Consider the following 12,701-nt stretch of genomic DNA (forward strand, 5'->3'; position numbering starts at 1 on the left):
TGATTCCCTATTCTACAGCTTTACTAGTCAACACGTTGTTTCATTTATTATGGCTAAAACAGAGCAAATTCCTGTTGAACCGAGTTAAGTTGGTGTTTGTCTGCATGTTTATCTGAATACCAAATGAGAGACTGAGCGGCTTTATGTTTCATCAGTAGACATGAATAAACATCACAGGCAGCTCAGTATGCAAACATGTAATGTGTAACACCAGATATGCACATTTGCATATTCAAGTTCTCTCTGTCTCTCTCTCTGTGTCTCTGTCTCTCTCTCTCTGTGTCTGTCTCTCTCTCTCTGTGTCTCTCTCTCTCTGTGTCTCTCTCTCTCTCTCTGTGTCTCTCTCTCTCTCTGTGTCTCTCTGTCTCTGTGTCTCTGTCTCTCTCTCTCTGTGTCTCTCGTCCTGACTGAAAGTGTATGAAAGCCGAATGCTCGCTCACTCTCACCTGCAGGAGTGAAGATGTTCAGGTTGCACAATAACTCGATGGTTTGACCACCAGGAGGCGCTGTGAGATCAGCATGTGCTGACTTTGATGAGATCTTTTCATTGTTGTGTTTCATGCAGCCTCTTTCAGCTTCCCTGGAGAGCTCAATGACTTCTTTACTCGTACAGTTGGTAAGAATGATACATCTAGTGGAGCAGTTCATCATGCTGGTGATCCTCACAAGTCAAAAAAACATGGCTGCCTCTGCAGGATGGGGGGCGGGGGGGGATCACTCCTGGAGGAGTTTAATGTTTTAAATCTTCTTGTCAGACACGTCATCGGCTGCCAGCATTCACCAATGAAATGCTAATAACTCAAGTGTCACATAGAGCGGTGATGTGAACTTTGTGACCTGGATTCCTCCTAAAATGAGTGTTTTCATATCTGTTAAGTTATGAAGTCACAAACTTTAATTGGGGGGAAAGATTCCAGCAGCACAGGAAACAGAAAACATGCATTACAAAGCACCCTGATACAAGGAAATATACATGAAATATATATGAAGGTATTCACGGGACAACATCCAATGTGATGTATTTCCAATCTCAATGATTTACTAAATGTTTGTGATTTCCACTGCTTGTAAGTTTTCCATTCAGTACAACAACTGAACATTTGTATTTAAACTTCTGCCTGATGTACTTTTATTTCTTTGAATCTGCTGTTTGTGCAGAAGCTTGTGAAAGTTTGAGGTTGATTTCAGGAGCTCTCTTGGTGCATGGCGGTGTTCGGACGTGAGTAATTGGCTTTTTGTTTTTATTGGAGCTAACCAGTGCTATGCTAACTCTCTGTTGCACTCACACACTTAATCCCTGCAACGCTTTAAGCGCCCTGAACGCCTCAAGTTGAAGTAAATTGAGTTCAGTGTGGAAAAGCGGCAAAAGTCATCATGTTATTATTTCACTGTGGTGACTGTCGCTGTGTTTCCTTTTCTTTATCTTATGTTCTTGAGGAAACAGCCGGAGGGAGTTCAGTGCGGTCGTTGTGGTTCCGGGTGAGTTGTTTTCATTAATTCAAACAGACGAATGAACTATTCGGTGGCGTACAGTTCTTGGTTTGTGTTAAGCTAACGTTAGCACTCGTTCGCTGGTTGCTTTGTAATTATTTTACAGCTGGAGAATCCTTCAGGCGCTGCAGAGGGCAAAGAGTCCCTCGCTGGCCCCTCAGTCTGAACCAGCCACTGAGGGGAACAGAGGCTCATTGAGTACCACACGAACTCCAGATAACAGGGTTGTCAGTACAGTCACTGGATTCCTCATGTTACCCACACACACACACACACACACACACCCAAACAAACACCCAATACACACACACACACACGCACACACACCCAAACACACCCAATACACACACACACACACACATAAACACTGTCTCTTCACATAATCCACAGAAAGTCCAACTCCACTATGAAAACTAAAACGTTTAGTCGTGCATTCACCTTGACACTCACCTGTAACTATATATATACATATACATGTATATATATATATACATGTATATATACATATATATATATATATCACACTTTTGTTGTGTATGTTGAAGTTTACTTGATGTCCTTTTGAGGATAAATTGTATCTGAGCTTGTTTCAAATCTGTGCACAATGTATTTGCATATCCTGAAGAAAAGTTAATAAAATGTTTCATTTTTTACATTTGTCTTGTTATTTGGCCAAAGGCGGTGTCTGCATACGTATGGGTACCTTATGGTCCCGGGCTGTTTATCACAGGTGGTGACCTCTGACACCTGACCACATCCCATTCCAACACCTTCGGGATGAACCGGAGCGCCGGCTGTGAGGCGGACAGCAGATTGATGCCCATGATTTAGGAATCACGTGTTCAACTGTCATCGATCATGTTCAGATACGGAGATCATGATTGGATGGTCAGCTCTACTTTTGACTTGTATCAGTGTACAGCTGCATTAGGCTGAGCATATTAGCATATTACATTTTAAAAACTCCCTCACACTCACACACACACACTCTGTCCTCAGCTGACCAGTGACTGCTAATATATGAGTCTGGGGGTGGGGGTGTAGTCAGGGCTGTCAGATCCTGTCCTGTGTGCCAAAACAAACACACCCATCACCAGGAGGTTGCAGCCAGTCGGGGAAAATGTGCAGTTTGAGTGAGAGTGAGAGAGTGACTCGTCAGAGCATTTCTGTTTAATGTCAAATTAGTTCAGAACTCGTGAAACTGGATCGTATTTAAAAGAGGACTTATAAGACGGACACTTTAAAGGGCGTTGTAGAGACGTTGTCTCCTTTAACGCGACACAGTGGAACTACACAGACGTAGTTTAACAGACAAAGCCGCTCGCGTGTGAACATGAACTCCTGCAGCTCCTGTGGTTCAGTGAGTCGGTGACTTCCTCAGTAACCACAACGGTACTGAGAGCACATCATGAGCTACACTGCAGGTTTCACAATGAGGACTAAACTGAAGCACCGCGGAGATGACAATATGACGGGAGAGATTTCTGGCATTGAGATGTGGAGCATTTTTAAAGTTGCACAGGCTTTACAGCTCACTGCTACGTTAAATATTCATTCTTTGGAGCCCTCACCTCAGATGAAAGTTTATAAAGAGAGGAAATGAAAGATTCACTTAATCTGGGAATCTTTTCTAAGCTTTTACGAGAAGGTAGTAGATTACAACCGATCAACACCTGAAAGAGTCGTAGATTCATTTGTTCTGTGGATTGACTAGTTGAGCAACTTCTGTCGATGCAGAGAACTCTGTTTGAAGCTTTCGGTCTAAAAGGACCTTAATGAGAGCATGCACGGTTCAGCTGGAATGACAGGTGTAAACAAACAAACACATCATGTCCCGGAGCCTCTACCTCCAAGGTGTCCACAGGTGTGCTGGATACAGTGATTGGGAGTGTTCTTAACGTCAATAATAAATGTGTTTATTGTTTACTGATAATAAACTAACAGGGTGCGGTCAAACTAAAACACCGTCTTCATATGTTCCTTAATGTCCATTCATCACGCCAACACACGTAAATAATAATAGCAATGAAGGTGTGGGCTGACAATAGGATTTACTGGCGTTAAATTAGATACGTCATCAACAACAACAACAACAACAACAACAACACTACTCGTGAGCCGTTATTAGCATGGAAACATAGCGGTTTGTTCAGCATCTTCACCATATCACAGCTAACCTAGGTTAGCCACCGTTAGCTCTTCGTTGTTCGTAAATGTGCCATATTTGTAACCGTGAACAAGCCGAACCCATAAAGCTCGTAACGAACAACAACCTACCTCGTGCTAGCGGTTAACGTCGTGCTAACGTCGCCGTTGGACTTCTGAATGTCCGCTGGTACTCATGCTGGTCGTGGTCGGGAACTAATTGAATGCTATAAACCGGAGAGTCAGCTGGGCTCTTTCTGTGCGTCCGCCGAGAGCTTGGTCACGTGACAAAGCCGCTGGCTGGCTGCCAGTATTCGACCGAGAGTACTGGTCACGTTTAACAACTTTAAAGCAGCGTCACTTTTTAAGTATCTTACAACTATATTTCTATAAAAAGCAGTATGTGTGTAAATGACTCTTAATATCTTTTGTTAGGACGGTTTTTATTTGCTATTTTTTAACGTTTTGGGTCCTTTACTTTGAAGTTATGCTGGCGTAACCGGAAGCTGATACGAACTTGTCAGAGAGCAGTAACTTGATTTAGCGTAAAAAAAGTAAGATCATTGACGGTGTGTATGGAGTGGTCTCACCTACGTCACGATCTCCTTAGTTACGAGGTCTGTCGGCCATGTTGGAGTACATACAGATCCTACATGGCGGCGCGTAAACAAGGAAGTGCGGCGAAAATACAATACTTTGAATCACTGGATAGTGCATCAAAGGTTCGCTACCTGGCCAAATTGAAGGTTATTGGTCATTTAGATCCCTATACGATGAGTGCAGATGGTTTCAGTGCCGATCCTACTTATCTTCCATCGGTAAACTACGCCAACATCTACGCGTATCTCGTGAACACCCCCAGTCCTCACACAAAAGACGAGTTGGAGTGCTACAAAGGGCTCGACGCTTATAATCAGTTTGTCAGTGGATGGGTCCGAGACGTCAAAGCAACGGTCGTCGAGAATTCTCATCTCGTCATTGGAAGGGTAAATATATACAGATCTGGTCCGATATTTAGCAATATTCAATGTTTACTCAGCGCAAACAGACACGTGTGTTTGTGTACATTGTACATGCATGTCATTGTGTGCGTGTGTGTAGGAATTCACTTTCAACCAACCCCTAACTTCATACCCCCCCACACATATATATATATATATATACATATATATATATACGTATATATATATATATATATATATATATATATATATATATATATATGACGTTAAACTCATATCAAGCAATGCTGAGGCTGCATCTCTGTGTTTCGCCTGTTGTACACGCTCGACACGTCTCTGGCACCGACTGCTGTCACGGGCCGATGAAGCTTCGGTAACCTTCTCATGTCCAAGTTTAATTTATATTTCCTTTATTAAATACTGTTCACAAACGAATTTGTAAATAAAATCACTGACCACTTATAAAGTGATCCGCACATACTCTAGTGCAGCGGTTCTTAACCTTTTTGACCTCGGGGCCCAACTTTTCAAGTACAAAGTGTCCCGGGGCCCACTCTGACTATATGCATCAAAAGTGTCAGACAACCTGTAGGTCATACAGAAACAGAGCAGTGGGCCTTTGGAGTCAGTACAAATTGAAGATTTTTGTCCACATAAAATAAAAAAGTATATTTCAGTATAAATAACTGCCGGTGGCTGTATCTGTACAGGTAAAGGACAGTATAGGGCTGTAACTACACTATCAGTGAACAACTGCCTCAAATTTGAATAATTGGACAAAGTATGACCATTCTACAGTGTTTCTTCATGAAGAGATCCAGGCGGAGCTCTAAAAGGACATTTGGAGACCCAAATGGACACATGGTAACCACATGATATTCTGACACACTAAAGGTGTTTCTCCCTTTATATTGTGATATTATATTATTTTCCTTTTATTTTTAGCCTTTGCAAATTGCAAAAACTATGTATATAAGGTCGAAGACATGGTGTGTGAGTAGCGGACTTGCTGTGCTTAATGGCTGCGACCGAGCGCACGAACGAGAATGAGAATAGCTCAGTTACGCAAACGTTGGTTGACGGCTTATGGAAGAGGAGGATAAGGTTTGTACTATAAGTACTAGCGTTTTATGAAGCCAGTAGCTCCATGGTAACATCCGCTAGCACGTTGTCGGGTCTGTAATGTGTCTTTTTCCGTCGAAATGCTGCAAGATACGACTTGCAGCGGTTATGGCGACTTTGGACAGTGTGTATGTGGGCTCCTTTTGTGGAGAAACCATAAGAAATTAAAGAAAATCGATGATTTCTTTGCAAAGATGAGGATTTTGGGCATGCTGGGATACCAAACACGGACATGTTTTGTGACGTATTTGCGCAAACAAGCCGTAGGAACGGAAGGGGAGGGGATCGAGGATGCCGGTGTTGAACAGGCAAAACCCTTGTTAAATAAATGAGATGATAGAATGTGATGATCACAAAGACATTTATTATCATGTGTATGTAAACCTGCACACATAACAAGAAGCCCAACAGACTTTCACACGAGCGTTGGATGTTTCGTCGCTACGTGTCGCTTTATTGTTGAAGGCTTCAGTGCTTCGTTTGATAGCATTAGCCCACATTCCACACACTGAGCACTCGGCTCTGCCTCGTTGCCTCCGTTCACAAAGCCGTACTTAAGAAAGTCAGGGTTGTACTTGCGCACACATTTAGACTTTTGGGGGGTATGGCACCACTGTCGTCTTCATTTTTTCTTTTTAATAACTTATCCATAACTTTCGCTACAGGCTAGCGGCTAGCTGAGTGTCTTCTTCTGCTTATTGCAGCTTGTTAAACAACTGACTGACGCATTACCGCCACCCGGTGGTGGGAAGCTGTATTGTAACTGAGCGTCTCATGGATAACAGTAATATCTCTGGTGTCTTCAATTGATAACCTATGCGGTCCCGCGGCCCTCGCGGCCCACAGGTGCAAAACTGAAAGTTTTTCGCGGCCCTCTAGGTGGCGCTCGCGGCCAAATCATGGGCCGCGGCCCTATGGTTAAGAATCACTGCTTTAGGGGACTTGAGGAGGCTGACGCTGGGCTCGATCTTGGTCCAGTCCAGGTTCTCCTCCTCGGGGGTGTGTTCCACCATCAGCTGGTAGAGCTTCATCGAGATGATGTCGTGGTTATCTGGAAAATAACAAACGATCGGTTTAGAAAATCGATATGCATGTCGAGACTTTATCATCTCAGATCATATTCAAGTGAATGTCTTTGTGAGTTTCTACTCGTAAATGTAAGAATGTACTCTCCTCCCCGAGCTCTTCATATAGATCGTGTTTTACCTACAATGGCCCTCAACAAACCTCTGCTTCAGAACTTCAGCCGTGGATATCATGACTTCTCTACTTCGGTTGTTCGTTGGTGTGCGAGTGTGTAAACTCACCAGACAGATCTCCCGTAGCTGCCGAGGCACCGAAGAAATATCCGGTAGGAAGACGAACGCCTCCGATGTCGATGCACTCCTTCCATTCGTTCTTGTCCTCCACATCAATCATCACCTGCAGGACAAAGACGGGACGTAAGAGACTTAAAGCTGCTGAGAATAGTCAGGAAAATGCTCCTTATGTGGAAAAAGGAGAAGCTGTCCTCGTTTGTGTCTGGATCACATGTTCTTGATTGGACTAAAGGAAGAGGAGCTCCTCATCGAGTGTCTCTACGTACCGTGAGTCTTCCTTTGGAGTAGCGGATGGCGAGGTACGTGTCGTGCTCTCGGTTCCGGATCTCAGCCGAGCAGCCTCCGAGCTCCGACGAGCGGCCGTCTTTGCCGTGGTCGTAGTTCACCGAGCCGTTGTTCACCATGGCCGAGATGAACGGGAAGGAGCGCTGGAGACGGGGAGCAAAGAGTCAACGCGTGTGGAAATAAAAGGCATCGTATGAACTCTTGAATGAAGAAGATGCACAAATGAATACAGGAAACAAAATATAAGAAGCCCACATGATACATGTCAGGACACACACACACACACACACACACACACACAGCAGGCTTTTTAAAGTCATATCTGAAGTTTTGGACGTCTGTTTGTATTTACTAAGAACAAAAACTCTGACATCACTACAATTTGACCTGACAGGTCTGAATTACTGTATTTTCTAAGTTACCAAAGAGACTTGTAATAAAGCAAACTACTTGTTCTGTCGGTATTAAGTCTCACTGTTCCTCCTACTTGACAAGCTTTGACTTGTGCATGTTAAAGTAAATCAGATGGGGATCTGTGCCGTGTGAGTGTAGATTATTAATCTGAGGATATGTCTCCCATGAGAGGTTAGACAGAACTGGACACGTTCAGCTGCAATGTGAAAGTATAAAGCATAATTCACAAGACAAAGTTCTGGTGAAACAGAAACAACCTCCTTTAAACACAATAACTTGTGTCATTAAAGTCGAGACAAACACGTGAAAATATGGCAAATGAATTCTGAGGGGTTTGCAAATGTTAACATGCTTAAAACGTTGTGACGACATGCCGATTCAAAGTTCAAGAACAACAGCGTGCTGACGAGTAAAACCACTCACATCCGTGGCGTCATCGTTAGAGTAAGTGTCTATAAAAACAGCCAGCCCGTGGAAGAGAGCATTGTTGGAAAACACAGGCCCTGAAAAGAAACAAGCCGGTCAATCGCCTCGAGCCGCACACACACACACACACACACACACACACACACACACACTTACATCCATCCCATGGAGGTCATTGCGGAAGGTATCCACAAACAAAGCCAGGCCAAGAAACTGATCTTGGTTTCCAAACACAGGGCCTAGGATGGAGGCAGAGATGAGGCGACACATGAGCAGACGACAAGAGACACTTTCCTGTGGTCAGCAGTGAAGCTGAGAGGGTCGACACAAACATCTGGACGTGAAAGAATAAAACAGCTTTCTGATGGAGTGAGCACGATGAGCGTTCATTTTCACTTTAGATTTACTTTTCTCAGAGTTGCAGCGCTCTCACCTTTACCTCGTCATCATGCAGGTGAGCCGAGAGAACGCCGTCTCACTACATTAAGCTTTTAGTACTTCAGTAAATATGTATTACACGGTTTAGACTTTGTTCTAGAAGTTTCTTACATTGATCCGACAGAGAGCAGCCTCTTTGTTTTGATACACTTCGCTTTGCTGTAAATTATGATGTGACAGATTTCAACCAATGAGCTTCTTGAAGTCTTTTATTGTGGCGCAGCAGCAGGAAGTGCAATCCGACTTGTTTTTAATCTAAATATGACACGGGTAAGAAAAGGGGAACTGGGTCTGTGAAGAGCTGCAGGTGACAGGTGAGAATTGCATTTTGGGTAAATACAAACTCTGACTCGTTGCTGCAAGAAGGACCAGCGTGACCTGAAGTGAGATCAAGCTGGGTGGGTTTAAGGTGAACGTTACCTGGATGAAGTCTGTCCTTCGTGTACCAGACAGCGAGGCCGTCGCCGTGGAGGTTCTTCTTTCCTGACCCATGAACTTTAAACTGCACGTGCATCTCCCAGTCCTTCAGGTAGCACGGCTGTAGACCAGAACCACAACAGGTTTCAGAGAGTATTGGATTTTATATTCCAGGACACTGTCTGAATATAATATGCAAATGTGTATCAGGTATAAAATTAAACATATTTAATTACTGGGTTGCATATTTTTCACCTTCATCCACCAAACGTTAATGTCAGGTAACATATAACCTTTTATATTGTAATTATACATTATATTCTATTAGTTATTTGTACATATCTTCCATTCAAAGAAAGAGAAAATATAAACATGAGACTGAATGTAGGTTGATGAAGAGAGCGTGGCTTAAACATGTGCTCTCAACCAAAGGCTGGAGTAGCTTGGACTTGTGTACAAATAAACACATCAGAGTCAGACGGGGACAGCAGCCATGTTTGTAGTCTTTCCTCACCACAGTGTTCCAGATGGATCCCTGCTTGCTCTTCTCATCCGGAGTGAGTCGGACGTACGAGCTCGTCACCAACGTGCTTCCCCAGAAGTCCCACTGACTGCTGGGGCTGCTGCCGACACCTGAGAGACCAACGCGTGAGAGGACCGGACACGATCAGAGGATTCCATGTTTCATCAAGTTGTTTCTGTTTGTTGAACAGATCCGGTACATAAACCGTGCTCAGTGTCCCACCTAACAAGGCCACAGGCCGGTGCATCCCTAGTTGTGAGTCTGATCTGCAGACGCTGAATTAAACAGACACACCTCCCTCCACGTGCACTTCTAAGGACACGTCCTGACAAACACTTCCGTATGCTGAAGGCGCTCTGCACGTGTTGTCATCAACACATATTTACACGATAATGCAATTCTTGCCTCGCCCTGAATAACTGAAACAGTTCAGCCCCCTGCAGCACACGGTGAGAGGAGTGCAGTGATAAAGCGGCTTCCGTTACAAACAACTTCCTGCTGAGACTCACCACAGAAGCACGAGCTGCCTCGTGGATCAGAGGTCTGCAAATGTAGTCGAATAATTGTAATGTGCACCTTTGCTCTGCCTGCACGCATACATTGCAAAATGACCACTGATATAGCAATTTAGAATTCACACTGTTACATTTCCACGTGTCAAAGTAATTGTACTATGTGCTCCTTTGCTCTGTTCACACGCTTACATTGCAGATTACCTACTGATAGAGCAATTTTCCCATCAACTGGAAATGTGACACCCATGTTCAGCTCAGTCTGCTCTACAAAACAGCCTTTTGGACCGTATACATCCTTAATGTACTACATCTCAGAGGTACATGTTGTACTTTATACTGTCCTACATCTCAGAGGTACATATTGTACTTTATACTGTCCTACATCTCAGAGGTACATATTGTACTTTATACTGTACTACATCTCAGAGGTACATATTTTACTTTATACTGTACTACATCTCAGAGGTACATATTGTACTTTATACTGTCCTACATCTCAGAGGTACATATTGTACTTTATACTGTCCTACATCTCAGAGGTACATATTGTACTTTATACTGTACTACATCTCAGAAGTACATATTTTACTTTTTACTGTACTACATCTCAGAGGTACATATTGTACTTTATACTGTACTACATCTCAGAAGTACATATTGTACTTTTTACTGTACTACATCTCAGAGGTACATATTGTACTTTATACTGTACTACATCTCAGAGTTACATATTGTACTTTATACTGTACTACATCTCAGAAGTACATATTTTACTTTTTACTGTACTACATCTCAGAGATACATATTGTACTTTATACTGTACTACATCTCAGAGGTACATATTGTACTTTATACTGTCCTACATCTCAGAGGTACATATTGTACTTTATACTGTACTACATCTCAGAAGTACATGTTGTACTTTTTACTGTACTACATCTCAGAGGTACATGTTGTACTTTATACTGTACTACATCTCAGAAGTACATATTTTACTTTTTACTGTACTACATCTCAGAAGTACATGTTGTACTTTTTACTGTACTACATCTCAGAAGTACATATTGTACTTTATACTGTACTACATCTCAGAGGTACATATTGTACTTTATACTGTACTACATCTCAGAAGTACATGTTGTACTTTTTACTGTACTACATCTCAGAGGTACATGTTGTACTTTATACTGTACTACATCTCAGAAGTACATATTTTACTTTTTACTGTACTACATCTCAGAAGTACATGTTGTACTTTTTACTGTACTACATCTCAGAAGTACATGTTGTACTTTTTACTGTACTACATCTCAGAGGTACATATTGTACTTTATACTGTACTACATCTCAGAAGTACATATTTTACTTTTTACTGTACTACATCTCAGAAGTACATGTTGTACTTTTTACTGTACTACATCTCAGAGGTACATATTGTACTTTATACTGTCCTACATCTCAGAGGTACATATTGTACTTTATACTGTACTACATCTCAGAAGTACATATTTTACTTTTTACTGTACTACAGCTCAGAAGTACATGTTGTACTTTTTACTGTACTACATCTCAGAGGTACATATTGTACTTTATACTGTACTACATCTCAGAGGTACATATTGTACTTTATACTGTACTACATCTCAGAAGTACATATTTTACTTTTTACTGTACTACATCTCAGAAGTACATATTTTACTTTTTACTGTACTACATCTCAGAAGTACATGTTGTACTTTATCCTGTACTACATCTCAGAGTTACATATTGTACTTTATACTGTCCTACATCTCAGAGGTACATATTGTACTTTATACTGTACTACATCTCAGAGGTACATATTGTACTTTATCCTGTACTACATCTCAGAGTTACATATTGTACTTTATACTGTACTACATCTCAGAGTTACATATTGTACTTTATAGTGTACTACATCTCAGAGTTACATATTGTACTTTATACTGTACTACATCTCAGAGTTACATATTGTACTTTATACTGTACTACATCTCAGAGGTACATATTGTACTTTATACTGTACTACATCTCAGAGTTATATATTGTACTTTATACTGTACTACATCTCAGACGTACATATTGTACTTTATACTGTCCTACATCTCAGAGGTACATATTGTACTTCTTAATGTACTACATCTCAGTTACATTTTGTACTTTTTACTGGACTACAGCTCAGAAGTACATATTGTACTTTTTACTGTACTACATCTCAGAAGTACATATTGTACTTTTTACTGTACTACATCTCAGAAGTACATATTGTACTTTTTACTGTACTACATCTCAGAGGTACATATTGTACTTCTTAATGTACTACATCTCAGAGTTACATATTGTACTTCTTACTGTACTACATCTCAGAGGTACATATTGTACTTCTTACTGTACTACATCTCAGAGTTACATATTGTACTTCTTACTGTACTACATCTCAGAGGTACATATTGTACTTCTTAATGTACTACATCTCAGAGGTACATATTGTACTTTATACTGCACTACATCTCAGAGGTAATTATTGTACTTTGTACTTAGTGTGGTAAAGGATCTGAATACTTCTTACACCACTGAGTACAAGTCGCTCTTGTACTCAAGTGCAGTCCTCGAGAAAATATCCTTT

General features: G+C 41.7%; 1 protein-coding gene across 1 annotated transcript; it reads right to left on the reverse strand.

Moving 5' to 3' along the window:
- Positions 1–6,595: 6,595 nt before the first annotated feature.
- On the reverse strand, positions 6,596–9,822 carry LOC306777935 (vesicular integral-membrane protein VIP36-like; the record flags this gene model as incomplete). The annotated part of the gene is made up of 6 exons (XM_079269241.1): positions 9,534–9,822; positions 9,023–9,140; positions 8,321–8,403; positions 7,306–7,467; positions 7,028–7,142; positions 6,596–6,771 (listed from the first exon to the last, which is right to left on the reverse strand). Exons 2-6 carry the CDS (start codon positions 9,114–9,116, stop codon positions 6,596–6,598), a joined length of 630 nt encoding a protein of 209 aa, XP_079125367.1. The 5' UTR covers positions 9,117–9,140; positions 9,534–9,822.
- Positions 9,823–12,701: the final 2,879 nt, after the last annotated feature.

The sequence above is a fragment of the Melanostigma gelatinosum genome (assembly GCF_949748355.1).
Source record: "Melanostigma gelatinosum genome assembly, chromosome: 5".
NCBI lineage: Eukaryota > Metazoa > Chordata > Actinopteri > Perciformes > Zoarcidae > Melanostigma > Melanostigma gelatinosum.